At 40.9% G+C, this 17631-nt stretch overlaps 2 protein-coding genes and 1 long non-coding RNA gene across 8 annotated transcripts in view; 1 reads left to right on the forward strand and 2 right to left on the reverse strand.

Moving 5' to 3' along the window:
• LOC141756521 (uncharacterized) overlaps positions 1-17631 on the reverse strand; it is a 116786-nt gene that overhangs the window by 82256 nt on the left and 16899 nt on the right. The window lies entirely within an intron of this gene.
• LOC141756527 (serine/threonine-protein kinase PAK 6-like) lies at positions 756-15005 on the reverse strand. Of its 6 annotated transcripts, none has more exons than XM_074616342.1 (9): positions 14874-15005; positions 8575-8814; positions 5276-6019; positions 4509-4961; positions 4294-4427; positions 3284-3410; positions 2596-2721; positions 2353-2487; positions 756-2067 (listed from the first exon to the last, which is right to left on the reverse strand). In XM_074616342.1, the coding sequence occupies exons 2-9, from the start codon at positions 8773-8775 to the stop codon at positions 1900-1902; spliced, it is 2088 nt and encodes a 695-aa protein (XP_074472443.1). In that variant the 5' UTR covers positions 8776-8814; positions 14874-15005; the 3' UTR covers positions 756-1899. The 6 variants fall into 6 exon arrangements, with proteins under 6 accessions (XP_074472443.1, XP_074472444.1, XP_074472441.1 ...); XM_074616343.1 differs by lacking the exon at positions 14874-15005 and adding an exon at positions 13782-14846; XM_074616340.1 differs by lacking the exon at positions 14874-15005 and having other exon boundaries at positions 5276-5505; positions 5545-6019; positions 8575-9446.
• LOC141756548 (uncharacterized) lies at positions 8656-17424 on the forward strand. The gene is made up of 4 exons (XR_012591496.1): positions 8656-8916; positions 9094-9173; positions 14535-14611; positions 16318-17424. It is a non-coding gene; the product is annotated as an uncharacterized LOC141756548 (long non-coding RNA).

Here is a 17631-nt window from a genome sequence, read left to right on the forward strand (position 1 = left end):
ACTTTAATTCTTCTTAATTTGCTTGAAACCAGCAGCTGATTTTCTTGTTTTAAAACCGATGAAGAAGATGATGATGTTGCTGTTCAGTGTCTGCTCAAACACAGTCATTAAAATAGCAGCTGATTATCTTCACGTTATCACAGAGACGACTCCGAGTCTGATAAACTGAGACACGGTTTAAAAACGTTTACAGAATAAAATGTAATGAAGAAATCTGAATGAAAAGAGAGAATAAAGAAATAAATAGTAAATATGAATGTATTAAAAATCATATTAACATGATGAACATATTTTTATAGGCATGCTCTACTGAACATTCGGATGTTTTGGTTCAAAAGAGAGAGCAACATATAACTATTTAAATATATATAATGTTATATATAACAGCTATTATCAAGAAACAACAAACCCACTGTTTGTTAAATTAAAGCCTTTTCCAAACAGTACAAATTATGTTTAAAATAATAAATAAATTAAGACCTGAAAGAAAAAGAAAAGTTGTTTTAAATGAAAGAAAGTCAGTTTAACTTAAATAATTTTATTTAAAAAATAATTTAAAGTACAAATATAGAAATGAATAAGCGTCACATGTTGTGCACTTTAAGAGTCGCTATAATACGTTTCAGCCTACACAAATGTTTTATTTAAAAAAAATATATTTTTTTAGTGTTGTATTCTGTATAACTTCATTCTACAGAGTAAAACATACATCCGATATAAAAGAAGAGAAATAACAGTGAACACGTGTCAACACATTTGAAAATACCATCAGTTTTATTAACATCTGTATTTTTATAAAATATAAAATATAAACATTTAAACGTGCAAAGTAACATTCTGTGTAAAACTGTGCAAGTGTTCAAAATATATCTTTAGGAAGACAGAGCTTTTTTTTATATATATAATTCATCGTCAACACAGGAGCATCCTGGGAAAATAATCTGTTTAAGAACAAAAACATGCAAACAGGATTCATGTGGTTTAGGTTTTATGGTCGTAAAGGTTCAAAACTTCAGTAAAGACTTTGTTTTATTTTAGTTGTTTTTAAATCGAAGTTGTCATCATTATTAACTGAAATGTTCTTTTTCTATAATAATTATACTGAAGTGTATTTTCATTGTTTTCTGTCTCTGCACAGAAACATGAAGGAACCTTAAATATGAAACTACAGGAGGTCAAAGGTCAACCAGGGAGCAGCATGAAGGTTCAACAGGTTCATCTGTTTCTTTGTTTCATCTAAACGTTCAGTTCACTGACAGGAAGTGACGGTCAAAATCAGATCCAGGTCGCATAAAACAGGTGAACGTTTACAGGTGACATCAGCAAGTGTTTTCAGGTGTATCCCACATGTGTCTCAGGTGAGTGCTACATAGGTTTCAGGTGAGTCCTACATGTGTCTCAGGTGAGTCCTACATGTGTCTCAGGTGAGTGCTACATGGGTCTCAGGTGAGTACCACATGTGTCTCAGGTGAGTCCCACATGTGTCTCAGGTGAGTCCTACATGTGTCTCAGGTGAGTGCTACATGTGTCTCAGGTGATTTCAGATGAGTCCCACATGTGTCTCAGGTGAGTCCCACATGTTTCTCAGGTGAGTCCTATATATGTCTCAGGTGAGTCCCACATGTGTCTCAGGTGTGTACCACATGTGTCTCAGGTGAGTGCTACATATGTCTCAGGTGTTTTCAGATGAGTCCCACATGTGTCTCAGGTGAGTCCCACATGTGTCTCAGATGAGTCCCACGTGTGTCTCAGGTGAGTCCCACATGTTTCTCAGGTGAGTCCTACATATGTCTCAGGTGAGTCCCACATGCGTCTCAGGTGAGTCCCACATGCGTCTCAGGTGAGTGCTACAAATGTCTCAGGTGTTTTCAGATGAGTCCCACATGTGTTTCAGGTGTTTCAGCAGAGCGACATGCGTTTGCGGTGCTGCTCCACCAGCGGCACCAGGCAGCGCGGTGAGCTGGCCTGCAGCAGGAACGGATGCTCCAGCAGGTCGGCGGCGCCGGAGCGCTGCAGCGTGTCACGAGTCAGCATGCGGCCCAGGAAGTCCTTCAACACTGGAGACACCTGAGACACAGAGGGTGACATCATCAACTACTGATAGGCTGATCAGGACCTCACAACCACCTGCTAACTGGTTAGCCACATAGCGTCTCTGTGCCGTTTGATCAAATCACTCTCTTAAATTGGGCAAAAGCTTAATTACACCCATGTTCACTAATTGTTTATGATGATTACAGCGTTTAGAAAAGGTGGTCCCCACAATGCATGTTCTGTTCTGGTGTCCTCACTTTGTGATAAAGACGTGAATGTGTGTGTGTGTGTGTGTGTGTGTGTGTGTGTGTGTCTTACCCTGTGGATGTTCTTCACGCTCGGTGGTGCCTCGTCCCTCAGCCTCTTCATGGCAGCGATAGGCGTGTCGCTGAAATATGGCGGCTCTCCATCCACCATCTCCACCACCATGATGCCCAGAGACCAGATGTCCACCTGAAGGAAACAGGAAACTGTCAGAGTTCACCTGCACACATACAGGTACCAGACCACACCAGGTTCCTGAACTGTGTTTTCAGATTGAAAATGAGTTCTTGTTGCTACCTCGGTCCCGTACGGCCTTTTGGAGATCACTTCAGGAGCCATCCAGTACGGAGTCCCGACCAGGGACTTCCTCTTCGAGACGTCTTTACTGATCTGAGCGCAGAAACCAAAGTCTGACAGTTTTATCTGCAGAAGAAGAAGAAGAAGAAGAATCAGAATCAGGTATTTTTGATGTAATTTGTTGTTCTTGTGAATAATTTCCTGGCACTTTCCGTTAGTTGTTGAGTCTGTAAATGGGCTGAATGATCATCTGTTGTGAGTTGTACTGTGGCTCTGCTAGCGCTCATGCTAAGCTACATGCTAAGCTAATGCGAAGCTACCCAGACAGTCGCTAGTCAGTGAAGTTAACGTCAACCACGACCGTTTCCTAACCCTAACTAAGCGGTGGTGTTGCCTAAACCTCATTTCCTGTGAAAACGGAAGTTTATTTTGAAACTGATGAGATGCATGTAACGAGGGTATATTGAGGGGTACCCCGTGCGTTGGTCTCCGATGGCGAGGAGCACTGACCAAGCGGCGGTATTTGACGAGCTGAGAGTGAGAATGTGTCGGTGCTGCAGGTATTATTTCACAGTGTACAATAATTATGTGCTCCATTCTGTCTCTATTTTTAATTTTTGTTTACAGTATTATATGTTAACGTGTGTGTGTGTGTGTGTGTGTGTGTGTGTGTGTGTGTGTGTGTTACCCTCCCGTCCAGTGTCAGCAGGATGGAGTCGCTCTTGATGTCTCTGTGAATGACGCCCTGAGAGTGAAGATAAGACAACGCCTGCAGGACGCCTTCACACACCGTCGCCGTCTGCTCCTCATTCAACCTGAAACACACCAGAACCAGCGTTTACTCAAGAACTACACTCAGGTACGTATACTTTACCTTCTACTTCTCCTCCACTACATCTCAGAGGTAACTATAGTACTGTTTACTCCACTATATTTATGATGTTGAATGTTTGTGATCAACTGAAGGATGAAGTGAAAATCCTCCTCCTCGTCCTTCTTCAGCTAAATAAACTCTTTAAAAAGCCTCTCGAATCAGCTGGAAAATCCAAACACAACTTTGACTTTTATTTTACTTTATTTTACATTATTTTATTTAATCTTAATCTATTTTAATTATATTTTAATTTATTTTATTCTACTTAACTTGACTTTATTTCATTATATTTTACTTCATTTTATTTTACTTCATTACTTTATTTTACTTTTTGTTATAATTTTTAATTTTACTATACTTTTTTTTTTTTCTTTTACTTAACTTTATTTCATTTTACTTTACTTTATTTTACTTAACTTTATTTTATTTTACTTTATTGCTGTATTTTACTTTACTTTATTTTATTTTACTTTATTTTGTTATAGTTTTTAATTTTACTATACTTGATGTTTTTATTTTATTTTATTTTATTTTACTTAACTTTATTTTATTTTACTGTACTTTATTTATATTTCTTTCTTTTGCTTAATTTTATTTTACTTGACTTTATTTTGTTTTATTTTCTTGTTTTACTGTACTTAATTTTCTTTTTTTAACTTACTGTACTTCATTTTATTTTATTTTACTGTATTTTCTTTTACTTAATTTTTTTAAATTTGACTTTACTTCATTTTATTTTACTTTTCTTTTCTTTTATTGTTGTACTTGTTTGTAAAGTACTAAAACTCTCCCAAACCAACAGGTGTCTTTGACTTCCTGCTCACCTGGTTTCACTGACGATGTCCGTGAGAGCGCCGCCCTGCAGGTACTCCATGATTACCCAGAGTTCCTCCCCCACCAGAGCGCTGCGGAACATCTCCACCACGTTCCGGTGCCGGTAGTCCCTCATGATCACCACCTGAGACACACTTTACTTTACTTCATGTTACTTTATGTTACTTTCTTTATTTTCTTTATTTTCTAGCCAGTGTTACTGCACCTCGTTGAAGAGCAGCTCGCGGCGCTGTTGCTTCCTCAGGTCCATCATCTTCACGGCGACCTGCCGCCCGCTGTGTCTCTCTCTGGCGATGCAGACCACCCCGGTGGACCCCTCGCCGATCTTAACAAAGTTCTCCAGAATCGTCCTCGGGTCGCCCGGGTCCACCACCATCTGCAGCGCCGCCTTGAACTGCTCGTGAGTCACCTTCCCTCCTCCGTCAGGTGGCGTCTGCTGGGTGGAGGCGGGAGAGGGGGAGGGGAAGGGGGAGGGAGAGGGGAGGAGGCGGGGATGGCTCAGGGGGGTTGGCGTTTTCGGAGAGAATCCGCTGTTGAAGCTGGAAGAAGAGCGGAGCGAGCGCTGAGGTCGACCCGTGATGATGGGACTGCTGGTGCTGTTGGGGGGGGGCAGCAGGAGGGGGGAGGAGGGGGAGGAGGGGGATGAGGGGGAGGTCAGCTGGGGGACAAGAAGACAGAAGACGTCACTGGAAGTAATTGATTAGTAATCAATCGATCAGTGTCAGACTCAGAAACCAAAGCGTAAAAACCGACGGACTACTTCTAGACTCTAGGCTAGCTGTTTCCCCCCGCTCCCAGTCTTTATGCTAAGCTAAGCTAACCAGCCGCTGTTGATGGCTTCATGTTTACCGTACAGACATGAGAGCGGCGTCACTCTTCAGGTCACTGCAGAAGAAGATGACGTCATTAAAAGAGACACCCAAAATGTCCCAAAATGTTGAGCTTTTCCTTCAAATGTCCTTTTTTTCTTACCTTGAGGTCGTAGGTGGAGTGAGGCCTTCTGGGAGTTTCTCCGGAGAAGGCCAGCAGGTCAGGTAGGCGATGGACACCTGGTTTCAGTCTCAGGTGAGGTCTGCTGTCGGTCTCCACCGTCTGCAGGTTGTAGTGACAGGAAGCTGGCCTCTCTCTTAGTCCCGCGCCCTCACTATGGGCGTACTGTCCACTTATCAAACCCCCCACACCTGTCCTCCGAGGCGTCACACCTGTCGAGCCCGTCACACTTGTCCTCCGAGGCGTCACACCTGTCGAGCCCGTCACACCTGTCGAGCCCGTCACACCTGTCGAGCCCGTCACACCTGTCCTGTGAGGTGTCACACCCGTCGAGCCCGTCACACCTGTCCTCTGAGGCGACACAAGTGTGGGGAGTGTGAGGGGCGTGGCATCGGACCGAGTGCCCACCTCGCAGGTGGACTTGGCTCTCTGTAGACCGTTAAGTTTGGGGCTGCCGCTCTCGCTGCGCACCTGTCGGATCCTGTCCTGCCAGTAGGTTGATCTGCCGTCCGTCTTCCCGTCTTCCTCGCGGCGATTGAGCTCCTCGTACTGGTACGTCTCGTCCTCCACCAGTTCTCCCAGTCGGCCCAGCGACCGGGCCCGTTTCCGCGCCGACGGGCTGCTGCGGCGCAGAGAGTTGGAGCTGGTGACGGACAGACGGCTCATCTCAGAGATCACATGGGAGATGTAGTCGCCATGACCGATAAAACTCCCACGAACAATCGTCTGCAGAGAGACAGCAAATATTATTATATAGATTTATATATTCATAAAATGTATTTATAGGTTCATGATGTATATTTATATTCTTTTCTTCTTAAAGATCAATACATGATGAAGAGTTGAACTTAAACTATTTATTAAAGTATTTGTAATTTATAGGTGAATGAATACATTTACTTTATATATATATATTATATATATATATATGTATATATATATATATATATGATATGATTTATTGATTCAGTGCAAAATCTAAAGTTCTGCAGGTAATCCTGAAAACACAGACCTGAATGATCCTGTTGTCTGTTATGAGGTCACAGGACAGACTGTATTATTTACACCTGAGGGCACCTGCATGGAAACATCAGCTCATGTTTCAGCTGAACTTAACCCGAACACGACATTTACAGTAAACCAGTGAACGCACCGTCAGCAGCTTCTCTATCCGTGTGTTCCAATCCGCGTAAATCCGTACTTACACTTACTATTTTGAGTGCATGAGTGCATTCACACTGTGAATTATGGCAAAATGCAGTGCCCGAATGTTGTACTCAAAACGGTCAGATTGTTGAATGTGGAACGCTGGACACTTCTCACACTCAATTGTCACCATCTTGGCTACGTAGCGGAAGGTGCGGGACCACGACCACTATTCAAACATGTGCACAAAGTGCACTACATTGAAGTGTACTTCCGGAAGTACGTGTATTGGAACACACTGTGTTTTAAACACTGATAACATGTCAGAGGTCAGAGGTCAGGGGTCACAGGTCAGGGGTCAGGGCCTGGCTGGTCCTGGCTCAAAGAGTTTAGAAGCAAAGAGGGGAAACTCTGGTGCTTTTTTGACAACAGTCACTACATTGTGCCGCCATTTTGGACTGAAAACGCCCAATGAGTCTGTGGTCATGTATGTATAAAGAGCTGTCTGTAAATCAGAAGATTTTTTAATGTAAATCTTAAGTATCCCTCATTTAAACCATTATGTCCTAAAAATTGTCAAAAAAAGCACCTGAGTTTAACCTCTTTGCTTCCATACTCTTTGGTTGCTTTCAGTCCAAAATGGCGGAAGCACAGCTCTGCTGCTGGGCGTTGATGTTGCAATGAAACGAACAATTGGCTTTCACTTCTTAACAATATACGTTCTTTGGTCACACTCTGCAGTCCAATCAGGAGGAAGCTATCCTCTTCCTGACAAAATAAAAGCCCCAGCAGTGATGTGACGGCGCAGGTTGGAGCTAATTACTGCTCTAATTACCTCTAATGAACTTTAATAAGTCATTGTTCTTCTATTTTTATCTTTGGGTGTTGTCTTCTGGTGGCCCAGAAACATGTTTCTGTGGACGCAGAGTTTAGGAACCACTAAGATAATATTATAGATTTTAGATTTTTGACAGATTACAGACTAACATTAGCCTTTTATGCTGACAGTTTTAAAGGGACTGTTTGTAACTTCTTACACGTATATCAATCCGGTTCGGTGTCCCGTGCACGCTCGCGTGTTGCTGCGCTGTTCAGACTCAGACTCCAACACAAACTACAAGGAAGCACCAAAACCTCAAAGTTCTATCTAGTGAAGCCCGTCTGTTAAACAGTGTTGGCCGCGGTCGGAGGACGCAGAGGAGACCGGAGCTTTGGTCTCCAGGACCGGAGTCTCTGCTGTACTCTGCTCCTGTGCCTGCCTTCACTCACACACCGTGCTCGTTCTCGCTCTTTCGCTCCACTCTCACGTGCATGCGCGCACACTCCACACTGCAGAAGAGTTAGTTTAGCTCTGAGAATATCTAGTGAATGTACAGTGGACGTTTGTGCAGAAATAACTGCTGCAGCTCCTCCAGACCAACAGAGGTTTCCCGTGTTTTGTGAAGTGACGGGGCTCCGCAGAGAGAAACGTTATCGTCTCCGACCAAAACTCCGGTGTCTCCCCTGTTCCCTCCGGCCGCGGTCGGGAGGCTGAAGCAGGAAAAGCCAACACTAGGATCAGCAGTGATTCATGGAGAGACCTTCGTCTGGTGAGCTAACATTACTGCCAAGCAGCTGAAATATAGAGTGATATTGTGCTTTTAGCTGACGTATGTCTCCTCACTGTGTTGAGAGATGCTCGTTCATGTCTATGTAGAGCGAGAACAAGCGCGGGCAACAGGACACTGACTTTCGTTGACTTAACGGCCACAGGTGTCGCTGTTAACAAGCATTTCTGATTCTTACAAACAGTCCCTTTAATGCTTACATTAGCCGACTTCTACATTTTGTTATGTTAATGTGGGTAGACCGGGATAAGATGTATAACATGTGTTAGCATTAGCACTGCTACTAGCTGCTATTTGTTATTACGCCATGTTAGCTAACGGAGTCTATCCGACTGTAGCGTGTTGTAAAAAGTTATTTCTGTCATATATGAGCTGTTATAATGTGAACCGCTTCTGATGTGATGAGAAGATCAAATCAAAATCAATCTGATTATTGACCAATCAGACTTGTTTTTAGTGATGTCACTGCGTATCCACTGCGTATCGTTATTATTGTGAATAATATTAATATTATTATTATTTTCTCACCTTCCTGAGTTCGACCTCCGTGATGGTGGAGGGGTCCACCAGGGGTCGTGGCCTCTTCAGCGTCTCGATGACGCTCTGCCACTGTGGCGGCAGACCCACGTAGCGTCCGGTGGTGTCATCGAATGACGTGTGGACGCGGTGCTGGAAGTCCTGCGGCGCCGAGATCTGCGGCCTGCGCTTCTTCTTCCTGCGGTGGAACATCGCCACGGCAATGCAGTGACGGCCAAGCGAGAGTGAGACCTGAGGGAGACAACCGGAAGCAGCATGCTCAGCGCTGGAAGAACAGCACCACTGGTCCGACTGAGACATGATGGAGGGTCACATGAACACACACACTTAAAGGTACACACTAAACACACAGTAGGAGAACACACACATTCACCATGAAGACACACACTTAAAGGTACACACTAAACACATAGTAGGAGAATACACATACATTCACCATGAAGACACACACTCACACACACACACACTCTCTCGTCTGTCCGTAAACTGACAGCTTCTCTTCCTGTTCAGGTGGTTTACCTGAGTAGTCACATGACCTCTTCCTCCTCCTCCCTCTCTCCTCTCACACACAAACCGACCAAACAGCCCAGGTGAGAACTCACTTGGCTTCATCATTAACAGACATTTAAGGTAACGACTGCAGGCACATATACAGCAGCTGGTACATCTGAGGACAAAAACTGACTCGAGTATAAATAAATAAATAAAAGAATAAATAAATACGGAAATAAATAAATATATAAATATATACAGCATTAAATACGGAAATAAATAAATTAACACATAAATAAATAAATAAATAAATAAATAAGTAAATAAATATTGAAATAAATTTATATGGAAATAATTAAATGTATAAATAAATACAAAATCAAACACATAAATAAATATGGAAATAAATAAATACGGAAATAAATAAACGTATAACTAAATACAGCATCAAATACGGAAATATGTGAATGAACAAATAAATAAATATGTAAATAAATCCATATGGAATAAATAAATACAGAAATAATAAAATATTTTTCAGAAATTAATTAATTTATAAATAAATACTGAAATAAATAAACAAATTAAAGTTGATGATTCAAACAAGAGTCTAGAACCTCCTTCCTCATTAACATACACACCCAGAAATACCGAAATAAATAAATGTAGGTGAACAAAAATATAGAAATATATTTAAAGCATTCATGTATTTATGTCATATTTAATTAGTATAACTTTTATTTTTTTATTTATTTATTGATACTCATTTGTCATCCTCCATAGGGTCACAGAGCCAAAAGAGACAATTTACAGACAATTAAAGCTCCATTAAATCACTGTTGACCACTAGAAGGCAGAATGACTCCAAAACAAGACGCCAGTAAACTCTTAGATTAATAAATTCTTAGTGAGCATCATCACATTATTTATGAGGAGCTGAATGGATCAAAGTATTGATAAAACTGATCGTTAATAAATGAATGAACATTAAACAGAACATTATGATAACTGCTCAGTCAGATGTTAATAATCTCCATCCCGGCAGTCAGTGTGTTGGTTGTTATTAATTGTTTTACAATGAATATATTTGTTCTGCAGCGGTGAGTTGATTTGATATTTATTTACGTTTTATCTTAATTTCAGTTTAATTTGTTTTAAAAGCATATTTTTTTATTTGTTAACAGCTGCAATAAGAAACAATTTTGAAGTGGATCTAAATTCACTTTTAATCAATGAAAATTTAGCAAAATGTCAATTAATTTCACCGTAAAAAAACTAAATAATTAACATATTTATGTTTCAATACGTTCACAGGTACGTTTGTGCTTTTGTTGATTTAATTTTAGTTTGAAGTTAATGATCTACTGAGTTGTAACTCCATCAGCCTCTCTCACCTGTGAGTCACTGTCTCTCCACCTCAGGTGAGCCAGCTGAGGTCCAGTTCAGTTCAGATCAGATCAGATCAGTTCGGTCCGGTCTCGAAACAGAGAAGAAGAAGAAGAAGAAGAAGAGAGAGTCCTCTCTTCTTCTTCTTCTTCTCTCTCTCTTTCCTCCTCTCTCTGTTTGTTAACTGGGAGTGGTGGAGGATGTAGAAGGATCTGATCCGGTCAGTCAGTCAGCTGATAAGGTGATTAGAAGCTGCCGAAGTTACACTCTGTACTCTGTTCACTACCTGCTCAGGTACGCCATTCACTACCTGCTCAGGTACTCTGTTTACTACCTGCTTAGGTACTCTGTTTACTACCTGCTCAGGTACTCTGTTCACTACCTGTTCAGGTACTCTGTTCACTACCTGCTCAGGTACTCTGTTCACTACCTGCTCAGGTACTCTGTTCACTACCTGTTCAGGTACTCTGTTCACTACCTGCTCAGGTACTCTGTTCACTACCTGCTCAGGTACTCTGTTCACTACCTGCTCAGGTACTCTGTTCACTACCTGCTCAGGTACTCTGTTCACTACCTGCTCAGGTACTCTGTTCACTACCTGTTCAGGTACTCTGTTCACTACCTGCTCAGGTACGCCATTCACTATCTACTCAGGTACTCTGTTCACTACCTGCTCAGGTACTCTGTTCACTACCTGCTTAGGTACTCTGTTCACTACCTGCTGCCCAGTCAGACTCCTAGTTGATTGATTGATTGATTGATTGATTGATTGATTGATTGATTGATTGATTGATTGATTGATTGATTGATTGATTGATTGATTGATTGATTGATTGATTGATTGATTGACTGACTACCAGCTGTGACTCTGTTATTTAGTTTTGGACAGTAAATACTTGGTGAATATAATTAAATAGTTTAAATACATACTGTTACTTCAGACTTCCCGTCCAACACGAGAAGATAGTCTGAGGTCAGTGTGTGTGTGTGTGTGTGTGTGTGTGTGTGTGTGTGTAATCAGGGTGTGACTGACATACCTGAGGAATCAAACCGACTCACTACATGACCAGACAGCTCCTCGTCTGACTGAAACTCAACAGTGATTCATTCAAACACACTCAGACTCTGCTCCCATCAGAAGACGTTACGCTTCTCTACAGCAGTGATTCTAGTAGCAGTGAACAAACATCCTGATCCAAGTAACAACAGGCCTTATCTATAAATCAAGAGGAGAGCTGATTTCTGTGTAAATGCAATCACATGCAGTTTGGGGCAAGTCATAGTCAAGTCAGCACACTGACACACTGACAGCTGTTGTTGCCTGTTGGGCTGCAGTTTGCCATGTTATGATTTGAGCATATATTTTATACTAAATGCAGTACCTGTGAGGGTTTCTGGATCAATATCTGTCATTGTTTTGTGTTGTTAATTAATTTCCAATAATAAATATATACATACATTTGCATAAAGCAGCATATTTGTCCACTCCCATGTTGATAAGAGTATTAAATATTTGACAAATCTCCGTTTAAGGTACATTTTGAACAGATAAATAATGTGCGATTAATCACGATTAACTATTTTAATCGATTGACCGGAGTCAAATTTCAAATACTTGGATCAATAAAGCTAATTGTCATTGATTGATCACATCTTACGATCATATCACAGTGATTGATCAGAGTTCAGTCAACTACCAACCCCTGAATGAAACTATAAATGTTATTAAAAGATAATTAGTCTTATCCAAAACTAATTATTTGAATCAGCTGACGGACTGAAGATGATTATCTCTGTAAATATCTTTCTTTATACTGTTTCATTGTCTCCATATTGATGGTCTGTGAAAGCTTGTTTAGGGTGAAGTGAAATTATTGATTATGTAGAATTTAATATTAAAGGTCCCATATTGTAAAAAGTGAGATCTTCATGTCTTTTACATTATAAAGCAGGTTTAAGTGCTTTATAAATACTGTTTAACTATCAAAACGCTCAGTATACGGAGAAACACACACAGCCCGTATTCAGAAACTGTGCGTTTGAAACAAGCCGTTAGGATTTCTGTCCATTTGTGATGTCACAAATATACAATATTCAGACACGGTTTTAAACGTAAACATTCTAAATGTGTCCCAGTTTATTTCCTGTTGCAGTGTATGTGAATAACATCAGCTGACAGGAAGTAAACATGGACCCAAACTGTTGCTTAATAACGCAATTTCATTGCAATTCAGTTGAAATGCACTAAAACGGAGCGTTTCAGACAGAGGGTGAATACAGGTATATTCAGACAGACAGTATGAGGAAAATAAAGTTTTTTTTTAACATTGCAGCATGTAAACATGTTCTAGTAGAAACACAAAATACAAGTATGAACCTGAAAATTAGCTGATATGGGACCTTTAATGTTTCAACATAATCAGTGCTTTTACATTTCATAACTTCACAGAGTAAAGTAAACATGAGTGGGAGGAAGAAACACGTGGCTGTGCCCGGATCAATTACAGTTACAGTCACACCACCAAACCCTCCATTCACACAGATCAGCTTACTGCAACACACACTCACACAGTCAGGTGTGTGTCAGGTGTGTGTCAGGTGTGTGTGTGTACCTGTACCGGTTGACCTGCTGTGTTTAAACACTCTGAACAAACAGGGTTCTTTAAGGAACCATGTTTGAGCTCCATTCAGAACATAAACAAAGTGTCCCTGGGTTTCCTCTTGTCATGTCTATCAGATGGTACTGAGAGGGTACTTGTGACTTCCTGTAGGTGGCGCTCTCCTTTCTGAGTTCAACCACCGAAGCTAACGTCATGCTAACGTTGCATTTGTTTATGGTCGAAGGAAACAGTCTTTCTGTTCAGCTGAAGTTTGAGCCTCTAAAACCATTATCTGGTACTATGGAGAACCCTTTTTTAACTCAACAGTAGACCGTTAATTGGAATGGTTCTTTGTGGAACCCTTTGACCATCGTGAAGCTTTCCAGCAGGACTTCCAATCAGTAGAAAAAAGGCATAAGAACTCTTCTGGTTCTCTATAGAACCTCTTTATGACAGAGAGTTTCATGTCTGTCTATTGTGTTATTTACTGGTTACTATACAGCGTTATGTAACTTCTATAAGGAACCTGACTCACTGGGTTCTAACAGAACATTTCTTATGAAAAACAGAAAAACTGATACTTTCTTGAAAGGTTCCTCACAGCTTTGTGGAACCATTAGTTCTGCAGAGAACCCTCTTGGTACTTTATAGTTTACAGTCAGCAGTGTGGAACCGTTACAGTTTAAACTTTACGTGTAGGAAAAATGCTGAAACACTCACCTGGCCGGCGGAGTCCAGGTGAGTCCAGGTGTGTTCGTTGTGGCCGGTTCCCGCTGCCGTTCTCCCCCTCAGACACACGACTCTCCCTCTGCGGCTGTTCCTCCTCCCCCTCTCCCTCCCTCCCTCCCCCACCTCACTAGTCCTTGTCTCACCTTGTTTCAGGTATGAAGGTGGAGTTTACATTTTGTGGCTTCTTACTCCATATTCATAAAAAGCTTTACTATTTACACGACTGTAGTTCAGTTTATTTCTGCTGAAACAGAGTCAATGTTTGTATTGATAAACATAAAATCATTAAAATAATAACACAGGTACAATAAATTAAAAATGCTGGAAGAACAAAGTAGTTGAGGAGAAAAAATTGTGGAAATTATGAATGGAGTTTGGTGTGTGATAGTGTGGTATTATAGCCTGCCTTAAAGGGCAAGTTACTGATTGAAGCAGTAATCTTGATAATTAAAACATGATCGGATGTTGATCTGACAGATCTATTAATATTAATACAGATAATTAAATCAGCTATTCAAGTTTTCAGAGCTGTTTAAGGTTCATTTAGCAGGTAAACACACAAAATCAGATTACATTTTGTAACTCAATGTCTTCAGTGATACATGTGAAGTCACCTGGAACATATAGTCAAACACTGGACCTTATTGATTGTTGTCTTTAGGTTCAGTCAATAATAAAAGCACATGCAAAACTCCCCAGAAACAAAGACAGAAAGGTAAAGAGGTTTTCTCTCTCTCTCTGCAGGCTGCAGCATGTCTCGCTCTCCCCTCAGGCGGAGGAAGGAGGTGACTCAACAAACAGCCAGACTTTTAACGTCTGAGGTAACCAGAGTTTTAGTCAAATACACCAGATTTAATGTGTGAAATAATTCAGATTTAATGTGTGAAATAATTCAGGTTTAAAATGGAAAGCAAACCCGGTTTATGTAAATTAACTCACTTTAGTCACATGATGCACAATATACGCTTTCCTGTGTTTCACATCACCTTGTTTCTATGGCAACAAGGAATCACGGGCCGTTTTCATTTCATGCGTCACATCCTAAATATCAGATATTGACAATCTATCTCAAGATCCACTTACTGGCTCTTTGTAGATCTTTTGCTCCCCACAGTGTCAGCGCGGAGTCGGTTGCATGTCCCCGTAGTGTCAGCGTGGAGTCGGGTGCGTGTCCCCACAGTGTCGGCACGGAGTCGGTTGCATGTCCCCGTAGTGTCGGCATGGAGTCGGGTGCGTGTCCCCACAGTGTCAGCGTGGAGTCGGTTGCTTGTCCCCGTAGCGTCAGCGTGGAGTCGAGCGCGTGTCCCCACAGTGTCAGCGTGGAGTCGAGTGCGTGTCCTCGTAGTGTCAGCACAGAATCGGATGCGTGTCCCCACAGTGTCGGCGCAGAGTTGAGTGCGTGTCCCCACAGTGTCAGAGCGGAATCGGGTGCGTTTACCCGTAGTGTCAGCACAGAATCGGATGCGTGTCCCCACAGTGTCAGAGCGGAATCGGGTACGTGTCCCCACAGTGTCAGAGCGGAATCGGGTGCATGTCCCCACAGTGTTGGCGTGGAGTCGGGTGCATGTCCCCGTAGTGTCACCGCGCAGTGGAATGATCCTTTTAAAGGACAGTTTATTGTTTTCTAATGTTTCCTTTTTCCTCAATATTTTCAGTTTAAAACTTCACTTTGATTTTATATTTTCAAATTCGCATTTCATGACATTCATTTGTTTCAATATAAATTTAGCTTCCTTTCTTACCTTTTAACATTTCATTACAGTCAATTACAATAAATTCTTCCCCATGATCACTACTGTGGGAAAAACAGAAAAAACCCTCTAAACACCTCTTTATTTAGTTACACATGAAAATAAACAAGCAGAACTAACAGATGATGTTTCAGTAGAAAAGTGCCGACATCTGCCCCTCAGCTCCGACAGAACGGACGACGCCAGCGGCTGCCGGCGTTCAGCAATGAGCGGAAAAAACTCCTCCACATGTCGCTCCAGAGAGAGGAAGGTTTAACACGCAATATAAACCAGGTTTCACATGTAATAAACCAGGTTTAACACCTGAAATAAACCACAGTTATATCGCTGTCTTCAAAGCCACCAGACTCTGAGAGTAATTTTACCTCTCAGAATACGGGAGTATACATCGTTATGTTATGCTGTCATATGCTTCACATCATTCATAACCTTATTGATTAGTTATACTGTGCTAACCTACGTCACTGCTTTCTGCTAAAGGCTGAGAACGCAGATGAAGCCGCCCTTTAAGTAAACTGCACAGACAGAGCAGCAGTCAGAGGTTAAATCTCACCTGCAGCAGGTTGTTGTTGTTGTTGTTGTTGTTGTTGTTGTTGTTGTTGTTGTTGTTGTGGAGCAGATGAGAGGTTTGTATTCTGGATCACATCTTCAGTCACAGACATGAAGAAGACTGCAGAGAAATGATGAGGATGCATTAATGAAAAGAGTCAATTAACTCACTTTAAATTTCATCAGTTTGTTGCCTTTAAATGTTTAGTTTTCTTTTTGTTTTACAGAGAAGCAGGTTTAAATAGAACAAACCTGAGAGAGCTGAGAGGCACCGACTCCACCTGAGAGACAAAACACATCAGAGCAGCAGGTGGAGCTGATGTACTGACTCTCACCTGGTGGTGGACCACAGTACAGTACAGTATACAGTACAGTGTATATATATATATGTATTATATACTGTGTATATATATGCTACTTAGTACTTGTCCTCCAATACATCAGAGCAGTTTGGTGCATCTCATCACATAGAAACTGTCCTGTTTAACAGACTACGTAGTTGTTTTGTGGGATTTTGTTGTAATATTTCTAAATAATAGTAATACAATAGTATTAGTAAAAATAGTAAAAGTTATGCATTTACATTTTTTTTCTTCTTCCCCCATTTGGGGAAACCTTTAACTCCATTTAGATGATAATACTGACATACTTTGGCTTTTACTTGTAGTGGAGTATTTTCACAGTGAGTACTTTTACTGCAGTAAAGAATCCGAGTACTTCTCCCATCACTGCTGTGTACTCTCAGTAATGTGTAATATTTCCTCGGTATCTCTGCTACAATAAACTCATAAATAAATAAGCAAAAATAAACATTTAAACAGAATATAAATATGAAGTATTTGCAGTAGTGACAGTTATCAGTGATCCACCTTCAGCCACCGTGATACCACCTAGAGGCTGTTACCTCACCTGTCCACACAGGGGCGCTCTACCACCATAATATTTATACTTAACATATATTCATGTTTCCTTCTCTCTTCTAAAATGTGACGAATTAATGTTATTATTATTATTATTATTATTTTATTATTTTTTTATTTTTTTTATTATTATTTTTATTATTATTATTACACAAGATTCACCTGCACACAATAAATCTGTTGAACCTTCAGACTGACTCACTGTCTGAACACGCCCACACACTGTTATGTTTCTGTACTCCTTGTAGTAGTGGTAGTAGTATAAGTAGTAGCACTGGGAGTAACAGAAGGAAACATTAGATTCACTTATAGTGAAAACATAAAAAAAGCCATAAAACATAAAAAGGACAACAGAGATTAAACAAATCCAACATAAAATGAATAAAAAGGAAAAACATGACAGAGTATGACAATAATATATTGCATACATTCATTGTTTTGTGATGAATAAATCATCAACACATATTGTTCCATTTCCTTCATAATATGAAGAAATATGGCTTTTCTTGTGGTAGATGTGAACACTCAGTGTCACACTCAGTCACTGTAACCGTAGCAACCAAAATCTGACATTTCTATAGAAATCAAAGGCTTCCGCCACACCTGAGTGATGTCATCGTG

Source organism: Sebastes fasciatus, chromosome 18 (assembly GCF_043250625.1).
Source record: "Sebastes fasciatus isolate fSebFas1 chromosome 18, fSebFas1.pri, whole genome shotgun sequence".
NCBI classification, from domain to species: Eukaryota; Metazoa; Chordata; class Actinopteri; order Perciformes; family Sebastidae; genus Sebastes; species Sebastes fasciatus.

Coding starts and splice junctions, on each gene's coding strand:
- LOC141756527 (XM_074616339.1), bottom strand. CDS start 8,883: ATGTCTCAGTCGGACCAGTGGTGCTGTTCTTCCAGCGCTGAGCATGCT. Junction 3,411..4,293: donor GACATCGTCAGTGAAACCAG/GTGAGCAGGAAG, acceptor GGTGTGTTTCAG/GTTGAATGAGGAGCAGACGG. Junction 2,068..2,352: donor GCGTGAAGAACATCCACAGG/GTAAGACACACA, acceptor TCTGTGTCTCAG/GTGTCTCCAGTGTTGAAGGA.